The sequence below is a fragment of the Oncorhynchus keta genome, chromosome 5 (assembly GCF_023373465.1).
Source record: "Oncorhynchus keta strain PuntledgeMale-10-30-2019 chromosome 5, Oket_V2, whole genome shotgun sequence".
Classification (NCBI taxonomy): domain Eukaryota; kingdom Metazoa; phylum Chordata; class Actinopteri; order Salmoniformes; family Salmonidae; genus Oncorhynchus; species Oncorhynchus keta.
Genome location: NC_068425.1, coordinates 8,963,851 through 8,990,885, shown reverse-complemented (window position 1 = coordinate 8,990,885; position 27,035 = coordinate 8,963,851). Strand labels below are relative to the sequence as shown.

Sequence of the window (27,035 nt, the reverse complement as noted above, 5' to 3'; positions counted from 1 at the left end):
GTTGTTAGGATTCAAACCTGTTGAGCATACAAAAGCAATTGTTGATTTTAGGCAGTTCTTTCCATTGAATGTCACCAATGCAAAGTCATAGAATTATAATTTTTGACTGTTGAGAAACAGATGACATTTGAAAGTAATCCCTAACTGTAGAACTGGTAGTTAGGATGACCTGATAGCCTTGAGGCCTAACTTGATCTTTAGACTAATACTAGGGTGAGACAAGGATGACACAGTTACTGGATGTGAGAACTCCACCTACATTAACAATCAATCATGGACTATTTCCAAATCATATCTATTGCACTGAACATGACACAATCAAAGTTTCTGTGAAGATTCTAGAGTAGAGTACAGAATTGGTTGACTTGTTTAACATTGTTTTACACTGTAAATGAGTGTAAAGTAGACAGGATTTCAAAACCACACATATATATATATATATATATATATATTTATTTTTTTATTATGTAAAAACTGTTTTGTGATAATCAATTGGTAGTTACAGTCTTGTTCCATTGCTGCAACTCCCGTACGGGCTCGGGAGAGGAAAGGGTCGAGAACCACATGTCCTTCCGAAACACGGCCCTGCCAAGTCGTACTGCTTATTCTTACATGTCACGCCTACTCCTGCTCCCTCTTTCCGGCGCTCAACGTCACCGGTCTACTAACCACTGGTCCTGGCAACCCAGATTGCACACACCTGGCAACCATCATTGCTGAAACCTGCTCCCTATCATTAAGCACACCTGGACATCATCACCACCCTGATTTCTCTCCCTTCATATAGCCCTCAGTAATCCTGAATCATCAGGTAGTATTTTATTTCTCTCATGTTTATTCTTTCATCATTTCATTATTAAACTCCCCTACACCTGTTCTGCTGGGTACGACCATGAAGGAGGTCCTCTGCATTCTCCACCGCCTCGACACCACTAGCGAGGTTCTCCATACCTCTGATGGAGGACCTCCTACTACGGGTCGTCACAGTGACCTAGTCCCACAGCCTACCCAGCAGTCCGGCCAGGTCACAGATACCGAGTGTCCCTTCCGGAGAGGTATGACGGCACTCCATCGAAATGCCGTGGCTTCCTACTCTAATGCTCCCTCTATTTCGCCTATCAGATGGGAGCCCACACCAGCGAGAGGTCCATAGTTGCCACGGTCATTTCCCTGCTGAACGGAAGGGCGTTGGAGTGGGTTATAGCCATCTGGGAGAGAGGAGCTGGGTTCCTATGAGAGATTCATGGCTCTGTTCAGGGCGGTCTTAAACCATCCTCCAAAAGGAAGAGAGGAAGGTGAGGGACTTTTCCAACTCCAGCAGGATGCCCAGACCGCTGTGGAGTACGTCCTAATCTTTTGGACTGTGGCAACCTTGCCTCCTCCCTGAACTTAACTTCTTACCTGCACTCCTCTCCTTTTCCTGTCCAAGCCCTGGATATGCGACGATTGGGATCCGGCACAATTACGCACATCACAGCACCACTCACCCTCACCGTGGGACCCAAGCACCAGGAAAGCCTTTCCTTCCTCATCATCACTGCACCCGTAGACAAAGTCATCCTTGGCCTCCCGTGGCTCCATCTCCATAACCCCACCATCTTCTCGTCAAAGATGAGAATCACCACCTGGTGACCAGAATGCTGGAGGACCTACTGTCCTCCACCCTGTGATTCCATGTTGATGGAGGACCCTGTGAGTGTCCTCCTGCCCATCAATTGATCCTCCTGTATTGTTGGCCCAGTGTTTTGGGACGTAGATGTGGACATCTGCCAGACTCTAGAGAGGGAACCCGCTCCTGCCCTCCAGAGCACATCTACATCCCATCAGGGGTAAGATATCGGCTGTTGACCTGGGCACACACATCTCTTGCCGCTGGACACCCAGGTATCACCTGCACCATCTAATCCCTTTCCGATAAATACTGGTGGCCTACTTTGGCGAAGGACGTCGCTCACTATGTCAACTCGTGTTCGGTATCTACTCAATCCAAATCTCCCCGGCACACTCCAGCAGGGACACTACTCCCCATGCCTCAGCAGCCTTGGTCACATCTGTCCATAGACTTTGTACGAATCTCCCCCTTTCTGATGGTTTTACTACTATTCTGGTTGTTGACAGATTCTCTAAATCTTGCCGTTTTATCCCTCTCTCTGGTCTACCTTCTGGCACTATGGCCTTTTGGAGGACATCGTTTCCGACAGTGGTCCCCAATTCACATTGCAGGTCTGGAAAGCCTTTATGGAGAAGCTGCGGGCCACGGTCCGCCTCACATCCGGGTACCGGCCTCAGTCTAATGGGCAGGTGGAGAGGACCAACCAGGAGCTGGGGAGGTTCTTAAGGAGTCACAGCCAGGACTGGCAGGCAGAGTGGGCCCGGTTCCTTCCCTGGGCAGAATATGCCCAGAACTCACCTCGCCACTCCTCCACTGGGCTGACTCCCTTCCAGTGTGTCCTGGGATATCAGCCGGCCCTGGCTCCATGGACTCTGAGCCAGACCAAGGCCCCTGCAGTGGACGAGTGTTTCTGGCACACCGAGGAGGTGTGGAACCCTGCCCTCGTGAGTCTCCAGCGTGCCGTCTACCGTCAGAAGGATCAGGCGGACCGCCACTGCAGCGAGGCTAACGTGTTCCATCCTTGTGATCGCTTCTGGCTCTCCACCAGGAACCTTCCACTCCAACTGCCCTGCTGGAAGCTGAGCCCCCGGGTTGGAGGGCCCTTCAAGGTCCTCCGGAGGGTCAATGAGGTAACTTATCATTTTGACTCCCAACGTCGTGGGGGTTGGCTCCAGTATCTGGTGGACTGTACGGTCCTGAGGAGTGCTCTTGGGGACCGGTGGCAAAAATCCTGGACCCCAACATCATCCGGGATTTCCATCTCAGCCGTCCGGAACGGCCCACTCCTTGTCCTCGTGGCTGGCTTTTTCCTATGGCTGGAGCCGCGCATCGGGGGTGGTACTGTCACGCCTACTCCTGCTCCCTCACTTGATGTTGCCAGTTCACTAACCAATGGTCCTGGCAACCATCATTGCACAAAACTGGCAACCATTGCACACATCTGCTCCCCATTAAGCACATCTGGACTTCATCACCACCCTGATTACTCTCCTTTTTATTTTACCTTTATTTAACCAGGCAAGTCAGTTAAGAACAAATTCTTATTTTCAATGACAGCCTAGGAACATTGGGTTAACTGCCTGTTCAGGGGCAGAATGACAGATTTGTACCTTGTCAGCTCAGGGGTTTGAACTTGCAACCTTCCGGTTCCTAGTCCAACGTTCTAAACACTAGGCTACCCTGCCGCCCCATTAGGCAGTATTGTTTTCTCTCACATTCAGTACGCTTCTCATGTTTGTTCTTTTGTATCGTTTCATTATTAAACTCACCTTCTGCTCCTGCTTCCTGACTCCCTACATATACGTTACATTACAGCAAGTCCTTATTAAAGTTTACTGTGATTTAAATATATATATATATATATTATTATGTTTAGAACGGTTTTGTAAGGTTGGCCTTTTTAATTGAAATGCTCAAGTTAAGTAAGATTGTTTCTACCATATGCAATACCTAAACTACACAAGAACCATATCTGATAAAATCGTAGTTTTCCACCAACAAGTGAATCTTCATGGGTTTGTTCCAATGAAAAAGAGGGTGTGACGCCAAAAACACACCCTTTTTTTAGAGCTTTTGTATCATTCATCAAAGTAGGATATATTGTACCTGTTGTACAGGCTACACCTGAAGGAAAGCAACACAAGCATGTCCTGTCTAATTCAAAAGTATGCCAACCGCTGAACTCGTAACAGTGTATAATACTAATGATGCTACAGAGAAAACATCTGTATTCATGAGCAATCATGTTGACAGAGGTGACAAACCAGTTTCTACACCTTCGTAACTAAGTTTTACAACCTCCAACAGAGAGAATGATTGTACACCAGAACACTAACATATGGTATCTCAGTGCCCTGCCGAGTTCAATGACATCAAAATGACAACATTTGGAAACAAAATGTGTCAAAAGCAGTAATTTGTGTAACTTTTTTATTATTGCAATCTATATAATTTTGACTATATGCAAATCCTTAAATGGTGATTAGCCTAATGTTTTATCTCAATGTATTCAATATCCAAATAAAGAGTATGTCAGTAATCTAATACCCATGAACCATTTCTCTGTAGATCCAAAAGTATCTACATTTGACTGTGGAGCTCAAAAAGGTCATTTATTGATGATTTGATGTGTGAAAAATGCTCATATCAGTACCATAACTTGAATGGGATTATTGACACAAATGCTAAAATGTTAGCATTTGGAAACGGTGCCAGGGAAATTGCAGTGGCTTGCGAAAGTATTCACCCCCTTTGGCATTTTTCCTATTTTGTTGCCTTACAACCCTGGAATTATAATAGATTTTGGGGGGGTTTGTATCATTTTATTTACACAACATGCCTACCACTTTGAAGATGCAAAATATTTTTTATTGTGAAACAAACAAGAAATTAGACAAAACAAAACAGAAAACTTGAGCGTGCATAATTCACCCCCCCCCCCCAAAGTCAATACTTTGTAGAGCCACCTTTTGCAGCAATTACAGCTGCAAGTCTCTTGGGGCATGTCTCTATAAGCTTGGCACATCTAGCCACTGTGATTTTTGCCCATTCTTCAAGGCAAAACTGCTCCAGTTCCTTCAAGTTGGAAGGGTTCCGCTGGTGTACAGTAATCTTTTGGTCATACCACAAAATCTCAATTGGATTGAGATCCGGGCTTTGACTAGGCCATTCCAATACATTTAAATGTTTCCCCTTAAACCGCTCGAGCGTTGCTTTAGCAGTATGCTTAGGGTCATTGTCCTGTGGAAGGTGAACCTCCGTCCCAGTCTCAAATCTCTGGAAGACTGAAACAGGTCTCGCTCAAGAATTTTAGCGCCATCCATCACTCCTTCAATTCTGACCAGTTTCCCAGTCCCTGCCGATGAAAAACATACCCACAGCATGATGCTGCCACCACCAATGCTTCACTGTGGGGAAGTGTTCTCGGGGTGATGAGAAGCGCTGGGTTTGCACCAGACAAAGCGTTTTCCTTGATGGCCAAAAAGCTCAATTTTAGTCTCACCTGACCAGAGTACCTTCTTCCATATGTTTGGGAAGTCTCCCACATGCCTTTTGGCAAATACCAAATGTGTTTGCTTATTTTTGTCTTTGAGCAATGGCTTTTTTTTCTGGCCACTAATCTGTAAAACCCAGCTCTGTGGAGTGTACAGCTTAAAGTGGTCCATCGGCAGATACTCCAGTCTCAGCTGTGGAGCTTTGCAGCTCCTTCAGGGTTATCTTTGGTCTCTTTGTTGCCTCTCTGATTAATGCCCTCCTTGCCCTCCTGTTGGAAGGTTTGTTTGTGCCATATTCTTTCCTGGTTCGTGAGTTTTGATATTTTTTTATAACCCAACCCTGATCTGTACTTCTCCACAACTTTGGACCCTCTGTTGGAAGGTTTGTTGTGGTGCCATATTCTTTCCATTTTTTAATAATGGATTTAATGGTGCTCGTCTTACAGAGTAAAGAAACTAAGAAACTAATATGCAATTTTGTATTTTGGGTTAACTATCCCTTTATCCCAGGGGCCAGGGCCCAACCTGGAGTTAGCCGACAAGTCAAACTCTAATGGGCTTACTTGAATCTGTGGCCACTGCGAGTGCAACAATTTCTGTGGTTCAATTCAAACATCATGACAGTTGAAGGGCACCATGCTAAAAATGGCAGTTTAGTGAAAGCTAAAGTTAGCTAATTTAGGTAGATAGGTAGTTAACTGTAGTCATATTACTTGCTTTGCCATGTTTTATGGTCCTTTCATACAAGCTACTGTCATCTTGTTCTGAAAAACATTTAATAAATTAAGCCATTAAGCTTTGTTGAATCAAGCTGGCTAGTTTTGTAATGTTAGCTTAATAAGCTAAATTAGACCCATACTTGAGGAGAAAATATATGTGAAGTAGAGCAAACATAAGAATAAAAACTCAATGTCAATTTTTCTAAAAGTAAAGCCATCAAACTGAGTGAACTCAAATAATTTTTCAATCTCTTTGACTGAGCATTGGAAAGGGGCTAGCTAGCTAGCTAGCTAGCTAGCTTACTGTAGGCCAACAAACCTAAAGCAGGCTTATAGCCCTGCTCATCAATTTCTAGTTGAATGCATGCACCAAATGTGTCTGTGGTAAGCCAACACAAATACAGGCTTCAAGTTTTACTAGATAGCCATTGATATTCTTCTCATTGTTGTAATTAGAGACCTCCTTACTTTGGTAATTTGTTATATACCACAGATGATTGTTTCTGTCAGTGACCTCCCATGGAGCCTAGATCGCACATTAAAGTAAATATAAAGAATTCCACCTCAAACTTTCATCTCAAACAGACATTTAAAAAATGCTTGCTATTTCCTCATAGAGTAGCTGGCCAATCAGCAGTCTACTCGCATGACTATTTTTAATGACCGGTATACGCCCACACCCTTCCAACACAGAAAAATATGCTTTTTAATATACTTAATACAAAAAATTGGAAAGAACTATTTCACTAATGAATTATATTATATTTCATAGAAATCTGGAAACACTGGAAAGTTACTCTAAAGGTGACTGTCATAGTTTCACAGAGTTTCAGAATCTCTTGAAGTTTACCAGACCAAAGCTCTTCAACTCAGTAGGCTGGAAAGGCCTAAAATAATACAACACAACTTCATTGTCTGTAGTCACAGCAAACAACAGGAATTTGAATTCTGCTCTCTGCATTTCTCAATCCCCCACACACATCATACAGACACACAGTTGAGAGGAGCACAGGGTCAAGCTGCAGTACAGCACCCCTGGATGGCGAGCATGTTGTGGGGTTAAGGTACGGTAGAGGATTATTGTTAGGATATGAACCCAGCTGGGTTTATTCAGTTTATTCCAGCGCCCGGCCTTGGATTTGAACTGTTGGGCTACTTACAACCCAACAAAATGTTTTGCTCCAAGTTACACTATCCATGCCAGAAAAATACAACTGAATCACATTCATATCCTACGAGGCAGATGGCTTTTCTATTTGAAGCCCTCTGCCATAGAAGTGATGGAACTGCATTACTCTGTCATGACAGAAGAGGGCAGCATTGCCTCTGATTAAACAGTATGACACCACATACAATAGGGAGCAAAAAAATAGCAGTTTAAAAAAAATGCAATGTTGGGCCAGAGAATGCTGGTGGAAGGAGCATTAGAAGGACAGGCTCATTGTAATGGCTGGAATGGAATAAATGGAATGGAGTCAAACATGTGGTTTCTATGAATTTGATGTGTTTAATACTGTTCTGTTTATTCCATTCCAGCCATTACAATGAACCCATCCTCCTATAGGTCATCCCACCAGCCTCCTCGCCATTTTTCAGCGAAATCGACTTGATCAATTATGTTAGTACATATTATGTTAGGATCTAGGCTCATCTGTTTGGCATAGCCTAACTCTACAGAGTATGCTATACTGTATAAAAATATGTTTTCAATAGAGATCATGATACAGCCTACTGAACTATTCAAAACAGCAATAGAATCAATCTGGGCCTAATTGCCTCAACTATGTTGTCGATAGCTTTAATTTTATAAAATGATTCCGTCAAATCAAAACAAAAATGAAACAAAAGTTTTAGGGCTTAGTTTTATTGACAAATCTCTCTGGAGGTATCAGAGGAAGTATATAAATCCCAAGATACAAGTTTACACAACCCAATTGAATCACAGCTTCTGAGAAAGGTTGACAGTAGGAATCAGCGGGATCGTGTTCTGTTCTGTGAATTCCCCGTTTTAAGATGTCTCACTTGGTCTTGGTCTCACTGATCACCTTGCCGTCAACACTTTCCAAGATGATAGTCACCGCCTTGTGTGTTTTGGTGGCTGCCGAGACACTGCAAGGTCAGAGACAGGATTGTCAGGTACACTTACTTTGGCTCAATTGTTTTTTTGCCATACAATCTTTACTTCAATTGAATGTAATACTTTGGAAGATTTGTGCGGGATGAGGTGTAGAAGCCCAGGCTCACCTGCTTGTCATTTCTCCGTCCAGCAGTCTCCTGTACTCAGTGATCTCCATCTCCAGCCTGGTCTTGATGTCCAGCAGAATCTGGTATTCCTGTCCCTGGCGCTCCAAGTCACCACGTATCTGACCAAGATGGCCCTCTAAGCTGGTCACCTGCATCTGATAACTCAATAGCATATTGGCATAGCGGTTCTGTGTGTCAGCCAGGGTGCCCTCCAGGGAAGCTTTCTATTAGACAAGAATAGGGAAAAGAGAAATGAATAGGTGCTGTGACATACTGTAGAAGATTGGTGGTTAATAAACCTAAAAAATAAAAATTCAACTTGGTGTTTGTAGTTCATCTCACCATGCTGAGTTCAGATTGGAATTTGATTTCTAGACTTTGTATTATGCGTTTAATTTCAGTGATTTTAGATTGGGATGATTGGACGGTCTCTGTGCTGCAGGCGACAGTTTTCTGGATTTCTTCTGTCTGTAAAGGACAGAAAGGGCATAGTAAGCTATCAAACTCACTGAAGAAAAATTCGAAACAATTAGTTAAAAAATGTATCATATCATTGGTCAAAAATAAAAGATCTGGTATTGTACCTTTGCATTGAACCAGCTCTCCAGTTCTTTTTGGTTCTTGGCAGTAACAGCATCGTAGTGCTCACGGATCTCAGCCATGACTTTGGTGAGGTCTTCCTGTGGGGCAGCATCAACCTCCACGTTGACCGTCTGATTAACCACCTGCGCCCGAAGGGCCTTGACCTCCTGGAGAAGAAATAACAGAAGACTAAGTGTCAACCTCCCCTCCCCAGCTTAGAAGCTTTGTTGACTTGGTACTTAGTACAATCATTCAGGCACACCTCCTTGTGGTTCTTCTTGAGGTGGACCAACTCCTCCTTCAGCTCCTCAACCGCCATCTCCAGGTTGGATCCTCCAATGGTCAGCTCGTCCCTCACCCGCCTCAGCCCAGCAATATCAGCCTCCACACATTGCGTCATAGCCAGCTCATTCTCATACCTGTGTAACATGAAAACACCAACAGGTTACCTTCTGTTTGGCAACATCTGTACTATACTTCATGTACCACACCCTTTTCCAAATTTTCATAGAGGTTGCATTAATGGATAGTTGCTGATGTATTTTACAGCTATTACCAGTCATTCTCACACTCACTTGACTTGAAAGTCATCTGCTGCCAATTTAGCATTGTTAATAGCCAGGTAGAATCCTCCATTCATATGAGTGGCATCAAAGATCTGAAAGGGGGCACGGAGGAATGTCACTGTCACAATGGTATAGAAGGAAGACGGGTACAATGCCAATCACAAATGTTGGGATAAATGTAAAGAATATTTGGCAAGAAATTTAATCTGGATCACAACTGTACAGAGATTTACACAAACCTACTGTAAAATAAAACAGAAACTATTCTGAAATCTGCTAATATGGGTTGCATGGGATGCAAAAACACATTCAATTTGACATGAAACAGGCTCAGGTAGCCTGTCTTCACGCTTGTTTTACAGTGCCTGCCGTTATTTGGGTAATTTTCAAAAACACAGAATGAAAACCAGTTATATGTTACCCCCTAAGGCATGGCCAATTTCTTTCTTGAGCGGATGGTCAGAGGGCTGGAACATAATTATAAATTGTTTATACTGACGCAAGAAGCCAGAACAGATATTGTATTTGACAAAAACATAACCATTTCAAACCTTGATTACATTGGTACCTGATCACATACTGTATACCTCTCTGTTTATGAGTGGAAATTCTTGGGAATAGCTTTCCTAAATAAAAAATGTAGGTGAATTCCTAGAGATTTTAAAGTATTTTATGTCCAAAAATGAAGAAAATAAAGTATCCCTTACCAAATAAACCCTTTTTAATATGTCTATAGGCCTCAGGGACACTCAGTTTGGATCACAGGAGGCTGGAGGCTCATAATAATGGCATTGGAAACCTTGGGTTTGATGTATTCGATACCATTCCACTCCAGTAACATGAGTCTGTTCTTCCCAATTAAGGTGCCACCAACCTCCTGTGGTTTAGATGAGGCTCAGAGTGAGATGCAAAATTACCCACTCAGCTTTTATCTTACTGAGGGGTCTAATCCAACAGAGTTGGAAGTATATAAACACTGTGCTTCATTTTGTGCATAGAATGGCTTTAAGTTTATCCATTGATGTCAATGAACACTATTCAAATGAATTTTTTAAAAATTGATGTATCCAAGCAACAGTTTTTTCTGAATGCTTATTATTTTGTATCTAAAGGGAGCACAGAGGGCATGACGACACTCACACATTATACTGACACTAAAGCCCCATTTTCTAAACCTCTTTCACATTCCCTCTACCATTCCCTTCATAACAGTCTGACTCTGTTCAATAGAAGCTACCTGTTTAGCAGAGGATTGTTTGGGGGCCTTACCTGGTTTTGGAGTTTGCTGATGACGACATTGAAGGCAGTGCAGTCATGATTCTCAGGTGTGGCTTTTTTCTCCAGGGACTGGTGGATCTTCACCGCCAGATCAACGTTGGCCTTCTCTAGGGAGCGGACCTTGTCCAGGTAGGAGGCTAGGCGATCATTCAGATTCTGCATGGTGGCCTTCTTATTTCCGTTCAGGTAGACAGCGTCGGCTAGGTTGGAGCTGCCACCAGACTCACTACCAGCAGAGAAGGTGCTGGAAGCACTGGAGATGCGCACCCCGGACCCACCGGCACCCCCGTACACGCTGCCGCCCCTCATGGCGCTGATGTGTCTACCTCCACTAGACATGGACATGTGGCGAAAGGAGCCCATAGATGCAGAGGACATGAAGCTGTTGCTGCTGGAGAAGGAGGTCATGGTGGCGGAAGTTGCTGTCTGGTCTGAGTAGAGAAGAGTGAGTGAAGAGTCATTGGACACAGGCCTTTTTATGCTACGAAATGAGGGAGAGGCGAGGGGGCTCTACCCAGATGACATATGGTGAAATCACTCCAACCTTAGCCAAAAGCTAATGAAAACAAATCAAATTAACAGGCTCACTAATCAGGTATGGGCAGGGAGGAGAGCCAACACAAAATCTGTGGAATCTAAATTCGAACCTGTTTCATGATAAAATCATGACTTTCTTAGGACTTGCATCTTTGGCCAAACAGGTACTATTGTTTGGTGCAGGTAGTAGGCTACTTATCTTAAGGGCTTGGGGGGATGTCCTGTATCTGGGTGAGTCTGGACATATTTTTCTTGATAGACAGGTTAAGCGACAATGTGAGTTGAGACCAGTCCACCTTTTGTGCCCTTTAGTGCCTCCAATGTCCCCCAAAGGTCAATTCACAATAATCCTCCAGCTCTGTGTAATACTCCCTTGAGTGATCTAGATCATTTTTGTAAAAAATATTGATGTTACTGAACATTGTTCAAGCCAAAATCAGAAAGAAGAATGAAGCTTGAATGTGTTCTTAAAACACTATGATTAATGTCTTCTGCTTATTTAACAGACATTCCAGTGCACATCATTGATCAAATATTTTTCAATTGACGGCGCAGCACTTAATCCAAATGCTAAAAAAATATATTGTGGACATTTTCTTCGACAAAAGTAACACAGAAGTCGTACTTTGAGGTATACTGTAAGCTAACAGTCAACACACACAGGATTCTAAATGAACATTTTTCATTAATGTTTGCTTACTCTAGCTAATGATATAACATGATGACAACAAGGTTATTTTACAAGTAGTTAGCGGACCGCAAGTAGTTTCAGAACGACTGTGACATGATTTATATACTGGATGTAAAATGCAGTCCGGTCAATCCACGACAGAAAGAAAAAAACATTGTGTCGGTAATACAGTCATAAAGTTTTAACGGTATAGGCTAGAAACAAGACGTTTTCGTTAAGTAATGGTACAATGGGGGTTACGAATATATCCTCAGTGTTTTGTCTATGGCACTCAGAGGCTACCGTACAGAGAAGCATAATCATTAATCAATCTGCCATCCAGGACTTCTATACCAGGCACTGTCAGAGGAAGGCCCAAAAAATTGCCAAAGACTCCAGCCACCCTAGTTACAGACTGTTCTCTCTGCTACCGCACTGCTTCCGTTACCGGAGCGCCAAGTCTAGGTCCAAAAGGCTTCTTAACAGCTTCTAGCCCCAAGACATAAGACTCCTGAACAGCTAATCAAATGGCTACCCAGTCTATTTGCATTGTCCCCTCCCCCACCCCCATTTTACGCTGCTACTCTCTGTTTATTACCCATGACTAGTCAGCATACCTCCATCTAAATGTAAATATTACCTCGACTAACCGGTGCCCCCGCACATTGACTCTGTACCGGTACCCCCTGTGTGTAGTCTCGCTACTGTTATTTTATTGTTGCTCCTTAATTATTTGTTATTTTTCACATTTTAGATTTTTATTTTTTAACTTTTATTTATTCATTTTTTACTTTATTTTAGGAAATACTTTCTTAATACTTTTTCTTCTTAAAACTGCAATTTTTATTTAAGGGCATCTAAGTAAGCATTTCAGTGTAAGGTCTACCCTATTGTATTTGGCGCATGTGACAAATAACATTTTATTTGATTACAAAAAGTATTACCTGGGCTAGAGCACTAGTGCTCCCAAATTAAAATTCCAGGTTGCATAGCAAAATATTGTATTTAGGAGCATATGCGACCAAAATGGTCCTAATGTAGAGCCCTGAATACACACCATGCATACTTTACATATATACAGACAGTACCAGTCAACAGTTTGGACACACCTACTCATTCAAGGGGTTTTCTTTGTTTTTACTATTTTCTACATTGTAGAATAATAGTGAAGACATCAAAACTATGAAAAAACACATATGGATCATGTAGTAACCAAAAAATATTTTATATTGGAGATTCTTCAAAGTAGTTTCTTCAAGTGCAGTCGCAAAAACCATGAAGCGCTATGATTATACTGGCTCTCATGAGGACTGCCACAGGACAGGAAGACCCAGAGTTACCTCTGCTGCAGAAGATAAGTTCATTAGTTTTACCAGCCTCAGAAATAGTAAATTATCTGCACCTCAGATTGCAGCCCAAATAAATGTTTCACAGAGTTCAAGTAACAGACACACCTCATCATCAACTTTTCAGAGGACACTATGTGAATCAGGCCTTCATGGTCGATTTGCTGCAAAGAAACCACTACCAAAGGACACCAATAATAAGAAGAGACTTGCTTGGTTCATGAAATATGAGCAATGGATATTAGACTGTTAGAAATCTGTCCTTGGTCTGATGAGTCCAAATTTGAGATTTTTGGTTGCAACCGTCGTGTCTTTGTGAGACGCAGAGTAGAGTAGGTGAATGGATGATCTCCGCGTGTGTGGTTCCCACCATGAAGCATGGAGGAGGAGGTGTGGGGTGCTTTCCTGGTGACACTGTCAGTGATTTATTTACAATTCAAGGTACGCTTAACCAGCATGGCTACCACAGCATTCTGCAGCGATATGCCATTCCATCTGGTTTGCGCTTAGTGGGACAATAATTTGCTTTTCAACAGGACAATGACCCAAAACACACCACTAGGCTGTGTAAGGGCTATTTGACCCAGAAGTAGAGTGATGGATTGTTGCATCAAATTTCACCCAACCTCAACTCAATTGAGATGGTTTGGGAAGAGTTGGTCCACAGACTGAAGGAAAAGCAGCCAACGAGTGCTCAGCATATGTGGGAACTCCTTCAAGGCTTTTGGAAAATCATTCCAGGTGACTACCTCATGAAGCTGGTTGAGAGAATGCCAAGAGTCATCAAGGCAAAGGGTGGCTACTTTGATGAATCTAACATGTAAAATACATTTAGATATTTTTAACCCTTTTTTGTTTTCTACATGATTCCATATGTGATATTTCATAGTTTTGAACTCTTCAGTAGTATTCTACAATGTAGAAAAACCCTTGAATGCGTAGGTGTGTCCAAACTTTGGACTGGTTCTGTATTGCACTCTGTTGCACTTGTTTTACCAGTCTCAACATATCGCCCTAGGCCTAATGTATATATCAAGATGTTCAATCAATGATATTTACAGTGGTGGAAAAAGTACCCAATCGTCATACTTGAGTAAAATTAAAAATACCTTAATAGAAAATGGGTCATCCAGTAAAATACTACTTGAATAAAAGTGTGAAAGTATTTGGTTTAAAATATACTTAAGTAACAAAAGTAAATTTAATTGCAAAAATATACTTAAGTATCAAAAGTAAAAGTATAAATCATTTCAAATTCCTTCTGTTAAGAGAACCAGATGGCACGATTTTCCTGTTGTGTTTTACAGATAGCCAGAGGCACATCATTTACAAACAAACCATTTGTGTTTAGTGAGTCAGCCAAATTAGAGGCAGTAGGGATGACCAGAGATGTTCTATTGATAAGTGTGTGAATTGGGCAATTTTCCTGTCCTGCTAGGTACTTTTGAGTGTCAGGGAAATATATGGAGTAAAAAGTATATTATTTTCTTCAGGAATGTGGTAGAGTAAAAGTCAAAGTTGATAGAAATATAAGTTGTAAAGTGAAGTACCGGTACCTCAAAAAACTACTTAAGTGGTACTTCAAAGTATTTTTACTTAAGTATTTTTACACAACTGGATATTTACCAAATAACATGTTGAAGAAAGCCTGAAAATTCAAGAATGTAGTAGAGAAAATAGTCTATCAATTTAGAATGTTCTTGACCAGTCCACTGTAACACTCTCCAGATTATATTGGCTGTCAGTTGACTGTTACACCTCCCAACAATCAAGAATTTCTTTTGGACATTGTAACAGGAGAGGTTTATATTTATTAAAATCCCTATGCTAGTCTTATGAATATTTTTAATGTGATAATTTCAGTGCTGTTTTTGCTGACAGAAAATGTATCCCTTCATTGAAAAGAGATTTCAAAGAAATTAATTTATTGGTTTATGGCATAATTCACAAAATATTTTAATTCATATATATAATTATAACTTTTGTTGGAACTGCATGTTTGTCAAATAAAGCTAAATGTGTAATTGTGAACTGAACTATTGATTAAAAAATATATATGTTTTAAATTAAAAATCGGTTGTCTGCAGCAGCAGTACAGGAAGTCTGTGGCATGTGCCAAACTCACTTACAGGACCATACATATTTTCTGACCAAACTGAAGACTTACTTGTTACCTTACTTATTCTGGGTGCCTGCCAGCCATCCTGCACCCTGGTTGCTCTATGACGGGATGCCTGAGATTACATTAAAGGCCCAATGCAGCCGTTTTTATATCACTATCAAATCATTTCTGGTTAACAATTAAGTACCTCACTCTGATTGTTTTCAATTAAAATTGTCCAAAAGAAACAAACATTTTGCTAGACTGTCTGGGAGTGGTCTGACTGGGGAGGGGAAGACTGAAAACTAAATGTTATTGGTAGAGAGATTTGGAACTCTCTTTCTTATTAATCTAATGACTAATTATTAGTGATGTCACCAGGTCAGCCAAAACTCCTTTCCACTAAAAACAGGCTGACATTTCAGGCGGTCTTTTCAAACAGCTCTTACACTAAAAGGCCATTATAATCATTTTCACAATTTTACAGTATTATTCCAAACTCATAGTGTGGAAATATATATAAAACACTGGAACATCGCATTTTGACTGCAATGGGCCTTTAATAACAGTAAATTATCCAAATTTACCAAGGGCAAGAAACGTGGTGTTTGTGACATTTTAGAATTGGTATTGACCATCTCGGTGGCAACCACAGCTGTCAAAATTGTCACTACTTTATAGGAAACAGTTTTGATTGTAAACATTTTTTTTAAAATAAAAAAGCGCAAGAGACAAAAATGTAGTTTCATCACCTCGGATCACTTTTATTTCTTAATCGCTCTGAGTAAGGTTGACAGCAGGCACCAGGGGATTTGTGTTCTGTTCCGTGTGGCTCCCAATTCAAGATTTATCTTCATCCACAATCTCTTGCACAGCGTCTGAGTTGGTGCTGACCACCTCGCCTTCAACAATCTCCTGCACATAGGTTACCACCTTCTGCAAAAAGGTATTAGTGGTGGTGACGGTTGAGGGACTGTGGAGGCAGAGACAATATAGTTAGAAAGGCCTACCTTGGCTCAATTATTTTTGGCACACACATTTCAAGACCATTGTTTTTTAATGATTTATGTAAGGATCCAGGATCACCTGGAAAACTCTCCTTCTAGCAGTCTCCTGTACTCAGCGATCTCCATCTCCAATCTGGTCTTGATGTCCAGTAGCATTCTGTACTGTTGGCCCTGGCGGTCCAGGTCAGCACGAAGATGACCAAGCTGGTCCTCCAGGCTGGTCACCTGCCTCTGATAGCCAGCTAGCATGTTGGCATAGCGGCTCTGTGTTTCAGCCAGGGTGCCTTCCAGAGATGCTTTCTGACAGGAATAAGTAAGTAAGAAAGAAAGAGATACAGACAGACAGACAGACAGACAGACAGACAGACAGACAGACAGACAGACAGACAGACATACTTTTTTTAAATCTCACCATGCTGAGTTGGGATTGGAGTTCGATTTCTAGACTTTGCAGTGTGCGCTTAACTTCAGTGATTTCAGATCTGGATGATTGGAGGGTCTCTGTGCTGACTGCCACGGCATTGTTGATTTCTTCTGACTGTGAATGAAAGACATTATACCGTAGGGGGTCATTACTGATTACATTCACTGAAGACTATAACTGGGAAACATAAACATGTTATTGGCCAAAAATAAAGGATGCAGTATAACCTTGGCATTGAACCAGCCCTCCAGATCTTTACAGTTCTTGTTAGCGACGGCCTCATAGTGGTCGCGGATTTCAGCCATGACTTTGGTGAGGTCTTCCTGTGGTGCAGCGTCCACCTCCACGTTGACCTGGCCGCTCATCTGATTATGCATGGCCAAGAGGTCCTGGGAACAAAGCATTAACATATATCTGGTCAGTATTCAATCCTGTGCGTCATCATCACATAGTAGCCTAATGTTGATTCATAGCAACGTTCATCCCATAGCCTCTGCTTGAGATCTTTGTCAAACCCACCTCCTCGTGGTTCATCTTGAGGTGGGTCAACTCCTCTCTAAGCCCCTCGATCTGCATCTCCAGGTCAGATCTGGCCAAGGTCAGCTCGTCCAGCACCCTCCTCAGCCCACTGATGTCGGCCTCCACAGCCTGCCTCATAGCCAGCTCATTCTCATACCTTAGTAACATTAATGCATCAACAAGGGTCTTAGTTATAACTTTTTATGTTTGTCTAAATTAGTGATTTGATTTCAACATTATTGTATAATACATTTTGAGAATAATCTATCTAGGCACAACATGAAAGGTATTATTATTCTCAGACTCACTTTGCTTGAAAGTCATCTGTGGCCCGCTTAGCGTTGTCAATGGCCAGGTAGATTCCTCCATTCAAATGAGTGGCATCAACGATCTGAAAGAGGGCACAGAGGTATGTCTCCAATTTTATGGGTGGATTACTGAGATCAGATTTCACATAGACATTTTTCTGTGGACCAGAAGCATTGTTTGGCTGGGTGTAGTGGTGTGTATCCAACGTTAAGAGAAGAGAGCTCTGTAAATACACCACAGTGAAAGCTTCACAATGGAATAGAAGACAGCGGAGGGCAAAATGGTGATTCCAAATAGCTGCGATCATCTGATGGAAAGTTGATCACTATAGGTCAAAAAATAGGAAAAATCTATTGCGAAAGAGGCATTTCCATGTAGGCTTTGTGGTTGCACTGGACAAAAATGTATCTGCTTACATGCAACTGATAATGACAAAATACATTATTTTCTTCTTTTTTTTAAGCATGTTAGCAAAACTAGCTATAATGCACATACTGACAGCTGAACTAAAATATGAAAATCTAGCGTACCTTTATTCCTCAGGTAAATATTGAGGTCTCCCTTTCTAAATACACCCTCATCCTTAGTGAAAATGTCTTGCCTCTGCGGAGCTCTGTTTGGGTGTGGCTCGAGACACAAGACAAAAAAAACGGGAAACTTTGTCTGGAATATCTTTCAGCTGATGCAGCTCATATTCACAGACATTGGGCGTTAATTGGGACAAGTAGTCCAAATCTGAGCAACTGCCCTTTCCTAAAAAAAAAAGACTGCACCCCTCTACAACAACACCCTTAAAAATAAACAAACCTTTATTAGTTTGTCATTGCTTTAAACTGACCTCTCATTTTCATATGGACCTTACACTAATCTGTCTTCCTATGTACAATGTTACTTCTTTGCTATATACTACTTTCTGCCAGATGTTCATTTTATAGTATCTAAGCCTGGAATTGGTGGCCCTACCCTGTCTTGGAGTTCATGGATGGTAACCTTGAAGGCAGTCCAGTCATTAAATTCTGTCTTGGTCCTGGCCTCCAGGAACATGCAGATCTTATGCTCCAGATCAGCGTTGGCCTTCTCCAGGGAGCGGACCTTGTCCAGGTAGGAGGACAGACGGTCGTTCAGGTTCTGCATGGTGGCCTTCTTGTTCTCGTTCACATCGACAGAGTCAGACACGTTGAAGCCACCAGCCCCACCACCCATGCCAAAACCACCACCAGCAGAGTAAGTGTTAGAGGCATTGGAGATGCGCACCCCGGAGCCACCTGCATCCCTGTACACGCTGCCGGCCCCCGTGGCGCTGATCTGTCCACCTCCCATGCTACCACCGGAATAGCGAGGATAGCCCATTCTCATGGATCCACCAGAGGCCACAAAGCTACGGTTTGAGAAGGAGGTCATGGTTACTGAGGCTGCTGTCGTACTTCTCTGGCTGGAGGGAAATGAGTGCAGAGCAGTTGGACACGGCTCCTTTTATGCCAGACAATGAGGGAGGGAGAGGGGGGTTTGAGGTTTATACACAGGTGAATGTGTGGGAAATTCCATCCATACAGCACAATACCGGTAACTCAGGGGGAAAAAAAAGAAACCTGTCAATAAAGCAGGTAGGTAGGGGCATAGAGATAGTAGTATACCCTAGTCTGGGTAGCAGTCTTTTTAACTAACATTCTACTCCTTGCTCCACTCCTTGCTACTCGGTGTAATTCCTTTTATTTCCCAAATACATTTTTGGCACAACCAAAATTCTAGCTAGTGCAGACTAGCAGCTCTGTACAATGTCCTATTCTGTGACAGAGCACTAGTAACAGCAATCCCCAAATCACTGCTGTATATTTTGTTTATTTTTATTTGTACATCGGCTATTGTTGGGTACTAAGCTTACTGTCTCAAACGTACAGATATTATTTTCAAGGGGACCACCATGGTCCATTGCAGTTTCCCCATTGGTAAAAGTATTGCAGAGCATTGCTGAACAACAACCACTGAACATTGTGAACCGTAAAACACTGGTTGTGTGTCCTGCTGCTTTGTCTTGAAGAATCTTTCCTCAAGCGAGCTGTTTTACACCTGATCCGACTGTGCACAGAGTTTGTCCTTGTCTAGGGAACATGAGCCTTTGCTTTAACTATTTGTCCATACACTGCACCTATAGTTTTAGAATAATCCAGCATTAGGCTGCACTTTTAAATTGCTATTTCCTTTAGAACTTAACTGATTATTGTGATTTAAACCTACACTACTGTTCAAAAGTTTGGGGTCACTTAGAAATGTCCTTGTTTTTGAAAGAAAAGCCATTTATTTCTCCATTAAAATAACATAAACCAGAAATACAGTGTAGACATTGTTAATGTTGTAAATGACTATTGTAGCTGGAAATGACTAATTGTCATAAGTCTAGGTGATGCTGGTAAGGCGGAGTCAGGCGCAGGACACAGAGATGAGTAATAACCGTTACTTTACTCAAAAACAATATTCCATGAAGGAGACAAAATAATCCAGATCACAAAATGAGACAACTTGACAATAACAAACATGCACAAAATCAAGGGGGAAACCAGAGGGTTAAATAGTGAACAATGATTATGGAATGGAAACCAGGTGTGTACAATGAAGACAAAACAAATGGAAAAAGAAACGTGGATCAGTGGCGACTAGCAAACCGGTGACGTCGATCGCCGAACACCGCCCGAACAAGGAGAGGGACCAACTTCGGCGGAAGTCGTGACACTGATTTTTAATGGAATATCTACATAGGCGTACAGAGGCCTGGCCTTCTAGGTAGAGTTGCAAAGAAAAAGCCATATCTCAGACCGGCCAATAAAAAGAAAAGATTAAGATGGGCAACAGAACACAGACCCTGGACAGAGGAACTCTGCCTAGAAGGCCAGCATCCCGGAGTCTGGTGAGACTGGTGTTTTGCGGGTACTATTTAATGAAGCTGCCAGTTGAGGACTTGTGAGGTGTCTGTTTCTCAAACTAGACTCTCTAATGTACTTGTCCTCTTGCTCAGTTGTGCACCGGGGCCTCCCACTCCTCTTTCTATTCTGGTTAGAACCAGTTTGCGCTGTTCTGTGAAGGGAGTAGTACCCAGCGTTGTACGAGATCTTCAGTTTCTTGGCAATTTCTCACATGGAATAGCCTTCATTTCTCAGAACAAGAATAGACTGACGAATTTCAGAAGAAGGTTATTTGTTTCTGGCCATTTTGAGTGAGCCTGTAATCGAACCCACAAATGCTGATGCTCCAGATACTCAACTACTTTAAAGAAGGTCAGTTTTATTGCTTCTTTAATCAGAACACCAGTTGCAGCTGTGCTAATATAATTGCAAAGGGGTTTTCTAATGATCAATTAGCCTTTTATAATGATAAACCTGGATTAGCTAACATAACATGCCATTGGAACACAGGAGTGATGGTTTCTGACAATGGGCCTCTGTACGCCTATGTAGATATTCCATTAAAAATCAGCCGTTTCCAACTACAATAGTCATTTACAACATTAACAATGTCGACACTGTATTTCTGATCAATTTGATGTTATTTATTGGCAGACTCATCAGCCTTGGTTTCTCAAATGACTGCCTCGCCTGGTTCACCAACTACTTTTCTGATAGAGTTCAATGTGTCAAATCGGAGGGCCTGTTGTCCGGACCTCTGGCAGTCTCTATGGGGGTGCCACAGGGTTCAATTCTCGGTCTGACTCTCTTCTCTGTATACATCAATGATGTCGCTCTTGCTGCTGGTGATTCTCTGATCCACCTCTACGCAGACGACACCATTCTGTATACTTCGGGCCCTTCTTTGGACACTGTGTTAACTAACCTCCAGACGAGCTTCAATGCCATACAACTCTCCGTCCGTGGCCTCCAACTGCTCTTAAATGCAAGTAAAACTAAATGCATGCTCTTCAACCAATCACTGCCCGCACCTGCCCGCCTGTCCAGCATCCCTACTCTGGACGGTTCTGACTTAGAATATGTGGATAACTACAAATACCTAGGTGTCTGGTTAGACTGTAAACTCTCCTTCCAGACTCACATTAAGCATCTCCAATCCAATATTAAATCTAGAATCGGCTTCCTATTTCGCAACAAAGCATCCTTCACTCATGCTGCCAAACATACCCTCGTAAAACTGACCATCCTATCGATCCTCGACTTCGGCGATGTCATTTATAAAATAGCCTCCAGCACTCTACTCAGCAAACTGGATGCAGTCTATTACAGTGCCATCCGTTTTGTCACCAAAGCCCCATATACTACCCACCACTGCGAGCATACTCTTGATGGTTGGCCCTCGTTTCTCACTTGTTGTCAAACCCACTGGCTCCAGGTCATCTACAAGTCTCTGATTGCTAAAGCCCTGCCTTATCTCAGCTCACTGGTCACCATAGCAGCACCCACTCGTAGCAGCGCTCCAGCAGGTATATGTCACTGGTCACCCCCAATGCCAATTCCTCCTCCTTCCAGTTCTCTGCTGTCAATGACTGGAACGAACTGCAAATATCACTGAAGCTGGAGACTCATATCTCCCTCACTAGCTTTAAGCACCAGCTGTCAGAGCAGCTCACAGATCACTGCACCTGTACATAGCCCATCTGTAAACAGCCCATCCAACTACCTCATCCCCATACAGTATTTATTTATTTATCTTGCTCCTTTGCAGCCCAGTATCTCTACTTGCACATTCATCTTCTGCACATCTACCATTCCAGTGTTTAATTGCTATATTGTAATTACTTCACCACCATGGTCTATTTATTGCCTTAACTCCCTTATCTTACCTCATTTGCACCCACTGTATATAGACTTTTTATTTTTATTTTTTTCTACTGTATTATTGACTGTATGTTTTGTTTTCCATGTGTAACTCTGTGTTGTTGTACGTGTCAAACTGCTATGCTTTATCTTGGTCAGGTCGCAGTTGCAAATGAGAACTTGTTCTCAACTTTTTTTTGCTTTCCTTTCAAAAACAAGGAAATGTCTAAGTGACCCCAAACTTTTGAACGATAGTGTACATTTTACAGCCCGACTACAATGTTGGCTTTGGTTAGTCCAGAAGTCAATTGTTGCAGATAGTGAATTTCGTCAGTTGTTGCAGAGAGGGGATTTTGGCGATTGTTGCAGATAGCGAATCTTGTCGATTGTTGCAGATAGTGGATTTCCACATTCGTATTTCAGACTGTTGATTCCTAAATCAAGTTACCCACTGACATGGGTCAGTGTGTCTTATAGTTTTCTGTAATAGTCTCTTTTGTATTTTGTTTGTTTTTCCATGATAGATATTGTTGTACAAGTTACAGTTTGTGCTTTGTTTTGTCACTAGGGTAAGCTTCATTCGTTTGTTTTGTCACTAGGGTAAGCTTCATTCGTTTGTTTTGTCACTAGGGTAAGCTTCATTCGTTTGTTTTGTCACTAGGGTAAGCTTCATTCGTTTTGTTTTGTCACTAGGGTAAGCTTCATTCGTTTGTTTTGTCACTAGGGTAAGCTTCATTCGTTTGTTTTGTCACTAGTTTGTTTTGTCACTAGGGTAAGCTTCATTCGTTTGTTTTGTCACTAGGGTAAGCTTCATTTGTTTGTTTTGTCACTAGGGTAAGCTTCATTCGTTTGTTTTGTCACTAGGGTAAGCTTCATTCGTTTGTTTTGTCACTAGGGTAAGCTTCATTTGTTTGTTTTGTCACTAGGGTAAGCTTCATTCGTTTGTTTTGTCACTAGGGTAAGCTTCATTCGTTTGTTTTGTCACTAGGGTAAGCTTCATTCGTTTGTTTTGTCTAACTGCCAAGGGATTCCCAGATCACTGGGTTGGCTGAAGTTCCAAAACACTGTTTGTTGAAATTAATTATTTAATCCAACAGTGAAAGAGAAAAGCTGATAACTGGTGATCTTATATCAGTAATTGACACTTGTTGTTGAATGCACACACCATTAAATGGCCAACTGGGTTAAATGGACAAAGGTCATCTTCAATAAGACTGCAATTAGACTTAACAACTGATTACTATGTTTACACTATTTGTTTGACTTTCAATTGGCCAGATATAATCCGTTTATTTAGTGTCCCATGGCTTTATAGTATGTCAACAAAAGGTTAATTATGGAGTAAGCAGACATATTACATTGTTAACTGCAGTGTAGACATCGTTATTCTACATTTATGGGGTGAGGCCTTTTATAAGGGTACAAAGGGCTTTAATAGCCTATGATAAGGGCTTAGCTTATAATACATGTATTGTGCGTGCAATTAAAGGTAAAGATAGCGAGATGATGTTGCAACAAACAGCACCGTAGGTAATGAGATGAGCGTGATGCAATACTTTGCTCTTACACAGTCACGCAGAGTATCTGCGCATGTCCACGGGTGAACTTCACGCTGCTACAAAGTGGTAGCTAGGGGACCAAAACAGCTGAGAAGTTTAGCCTTGCGCTTCAACACTCTTGTTGCGGACGTTGACCCACTATGTATTTACTTTGTACATGCAACACCCTCTTGCTGAGTTTCCCATATTTGGTCAAACATTTGTCACGTTTATGTTATTTTGCAAGGGAAAGAGTGTATTTATTTTCTCCATACAGCCTAATTAACTGTCAGTGTTATTAAACATGACATCAAAAGGAAAGGCTACCAGAGTTAGATTAACAGGTAATGCTCAGGAAATGTGTATTGAGTTGATGTGAAGTAGAAAATGCCAAGACACGAAAAGTCAGTTTCAACACTTCAGAGTACGTTTATTTCTTAATCTCTTTGAGAAAGTTTGACAGTAGTCATCAGAGATATGGTGTTCTTTGTTGTGACATTTCTGGTTCAAGATGTTTCTCACAGGGACACAACCTGTGTCCCGGCAGAGGAACTGGTAGAGCTGACCACCTTGCCGTCCACCATTTCCTCCACAATAGTCACCACCTTGCGTGTTGTTGTGGACGAGGATGAGGATGACATGCTGAAAGAGCAAAAAAACTATGTTGTTAGGTTCCATCATTCTGAGGCCAATTTTTGACTGTATGTCTATGCCATTTGAAACACGAGGCATGAGACTCAAAGCTCACCTGCTAGCCTCTCCATCCAGCAGTCTCCTGTACTCAGCGATCTCCATCTCCAGTCTGGTCTTGATGTCCAGCAGCATCCGGTATTCGTGTCCTTGTCGTTCCAGCTCAGCCCTGAGATTCATCAGCTGTTCCTCCAAGCTAGTCACCTGCATCTGATAACTCGACAGCTGCATGGAGTAACGGTTCTTTGTTTCTGCGAGGTTATTTTCCATGGATGATTTCTATTGGAGAGAAATGAAGAGTTAAACAAAACATCAGGATGTAGTTGAGCAAATTCATTGATGGGTGGCAGACATTGAAACATTCTTGAACAGTCTTACCATGCTTATTTGTGATTGCAGTTCGATTTCAAGACTCTGCAGTGTGCGTTTGACTTCTGAGATTTCAGATCTGGACGTTTGGATAACTTCTGTGCTAATTGCGACCTCCTTGTTCAGCGCCTCGGTCTGTGGAAAACACCATCCAAAATAATGTTTTTACATGAACAATTAAATTGATGGGACATTTTGGACATCATGGACCTAAATTATGCAATCATTTTTATAATGACAAAAAGTATTACCTTGGCGTGGAACCAGCCCTCCAGTTCTCTGTTGTTTTTGGCAGCGACAGCCTCGTAGTGTTCGCGAATCTCAGCCATGACTTTGCTGAGGTCTTCCTGTGGTGCAGCGTCAACCTCCACATGGACCTGGCCGCTCATCTGGGCACGCATGGACAACAGCTCCTAAAGGAATCATGGATAGTCTGGGTCAACCTCAGTCATGCATTACTCATTATGCATGACATTGACGTCCCCCCCCTCCCCCAATCAACTGATGACAAATCTTCATGAAGCTTGGCAATTACTTCTGTATGACTAAATCTGAAGTCACTCAGACTCACCTCCTCATGGTTCTTCTTGAGGAAGATCAACTCCTCTCTCAGCCCCTCAATCTGCATCTCCAGGTCAGATCTGGCCATGGTCAGGTCATCCAGCACCCTCCTCAGGCCACTGATGTCGGCCTCCACAGACTGCCTCATGGACAGCTCGTTCTCATACCTAAGCAAAATCAAAACAGCTTTGTTTACTGGACTAAAATTATACTCTATCTACTGAAGACAGTATGGATTGATGCATATTTATTCTGATCATTCATGATGTCACCCACTTGACCCTGAAGTCATCTGCTGCCAGCTTGGCGTTGTCAATGCTGAGGTAGATTCCACTGTTGATGCGTGTGGCATCCTGGATCTGAAAGAGAAAATTAAGTTTTTGAATTTAACAGTTTTGTCTGGAGTGATTAAATGACTGGCGCTATAAACTTGATCTGATTTTGAGGCCGTTTTGGGTGTGTTAGTGTGTCTGACGTTGGACCAGAGATCAATGACCCTGGGGATACATACACTGCATTCACAGTGCACAATAGTATTAATGATAAAGCTACATTTAAGAACATCAACACGGTAATGGCCATTAACTAGATTTATGATATTTTCCTTGATATTATCGGGTCACTGGTGAAGGCTTACTAAGTAGTGGTGTTTATTTTGTGCCTTGGAGTAACTGGCACTCCCCTTCCTCTTCCACAATAGTAAGGTAACTGCTATCAGGGGCCGTAAAACCCAGCCTTTATTAAACAAGTGGTAAAAGTAGTCATAATGGTGTACTGCAGTTGTAAACGAGTTGACTGACATACCTTGCCTTGGAGTTCGGTGATAGAGAGATGGAAGTCACTGTAGTCACGACCAGTGGGGGAGGTCTTGGCCTCCAGGAACATGCGGATCTTGTGCTCCAGATCAGCGTTGGCCGTCTCCAGGGAGCGGACCTTGTCCAGGTAAGTGGCCAGACGGTCGTTCAGGTTCTGCATGGTGGCCTTCTCGTTGGCAGACACGTGCAGGTCCAGGCCATCAGACAGGTTGAAGCCACCTCCACCACCACCCATGCCAAAACCACCACCAGCAGAGAAGGACCTGGATGCACTGGAGCTGGAGATCCGGACCCCGGAGCCACCTGCACCCCCGTACACGCTGCCGGCCCTCATGCTGCTGATGCGGCTGCCACCTCCCATGCTGCCACCTCCAGACATGGAGAGGCGAGAGAAGCCCATAGGTGCTCCCCTCATGGACCCACCAGAGGACATGAAGCTGCTGCTGGAGAAGGACATGTTGATTGAGTCTGCGGTCTTACTGCTCTAGCTGGAGCGGACTTAGTGAAGAGTGGAGGAGAAGGGCTAGTTGTTTTATACAACTTCACAGGGGGGTAGAGGTGGGAGGGAAAAGATAATGAAAGGCGTGGGAGAAACACCTCCCCAAAGTCTCCTATTCAAGTCATAAAAAGCAAATGCGCGCACACAGGCATGACAGACTCAATCTGTCAATTGCTTGTGGGTGTGGCAAAGGGCAGCATGTTCTGAGATGTCATTTCTTATCAATCGTCATGTATTTCTGCTCGTCAGAGAGTATCAGTCTGCAGAGCACATGTTTAATAATGTACTGTCAGGATTAAAACACACTAAACCATTGAAAGTTAATCTTTAATACAATTTGACTTAAAACACAATTTAGAACAAACAAAAGTGTAGTGGAGATTGCGCCTTGGTTAAAG

The 27,035-nt window shown here is 42.4% G+C and overlaps 3 protein-coding genes across 5 annotated transcripts; all 3 read right to left on the bottom strand.

Moving 5' to 3' along the window:
- Nucleotides 1–7,684: 7,684 nt before the first annotated feature.
- On the bottom strand, nt 7,685–12,439 carry LOC118384454 (keratin, type I cytoskeletal 50 kDa-like). Of its 3 annotated transcripts, none has more exons than XM_035771010.2 (8): nt 12,343–12,439; nt 10,487–10,926; nt 9,227–9,309; nt 8,914–9,070; nt 8,654–8,818; nt 8,412–8,537; nt 8,070–8,293; nt 7,685–7,934 (listed from the first exon to the last, which is right to left on the bottom strand). In XM_035771010.2, exons 2-8 carry the CDS (start codon nt 10,901–10,903, stop codon nt 7,844–7,846), a joined length of 1,263 nt encoding a protein of 420 aa, XP_035626903.1. In that variant the 5' UTR covers nt 10,904–10,926; nt 12,343–12,439; the 3' UTR covers nt 7,685–7,843. The 3 variants fall into 3 exon arrangements, with proteins under 3 accessions (XP_035626903.1, XP_035626902.1, XP_035626900.1); XM_035771009.2 differs by lacking the exon at nt 12,343–12,439 and adding an exon at nt 11,329–12,234; XM_035771007.2 differs by lacking the exon at nt 12,343–12,439 and adding an exon at nt 12,011–12,234 and having other exon boundaries at nt 10,487–11,414.
- A 3,448-nt stretch (nt 12,440–15,887) lies between these two features.
- LOC118384453 (keratin, type I cytoskeletal 50 kDa-like) lies at nt 15,888–18,876 on the bottom strand. Its single transcript, XM_035771005.2, has 7 exons — nt 18,372–18,876; nt 17,408–17,490; nt 17,100–17,256; nt 16,808–16,969; nt 16,569–16,694; nt 16,236–16,456; nt 15,888–16,122 (listed from the first exon to the last, which is right to left on the bottom strand). The coding sequence occupies exons 1-7, from the start codon at nt 18,807–18,809 to the stop codon at nt 15,990–15,992; spliced, it is 1,320 nt and encodes a 439-aa protein (XP_035626898.1). The 5' UTR covers nt 18,810–18,876; the 3' UTR covers nt 15,888–15,989.
- A 5,232-nt stretch (nt 18,877–24,108) lies between these two features.
- Nucleotides 24,109–26,649, bottom strand: LOC118384451 (keratin, type I cytoskeletal 13-like). Its single transcript, XM_035771004.2, has 7 exons — nt 26,128–26,649; nt 25,600–25,682; nt 25,334–25,490; nt 25,014–25,175; nt 24,772–24,897; nt 24,452–24,672; nt 24,109–24,345 (listed from the first exon to the last, which is right to left on the bottom strand). The coding sequence occupies exons 1-7, from the start codon at nt 26,593–26,595 to the stop codon at nt 24,222–24,224; spliced, it is 1,341 nt and encodes a 446-aa protein (XP_035626897.2). The 5' UTR covers nt 26,596–26,649; the 3' UTR covers nt 24,109–24,221.
- Between the last annotated feature and the right edge of the window lie 386 nt (nt 26,650–27,035).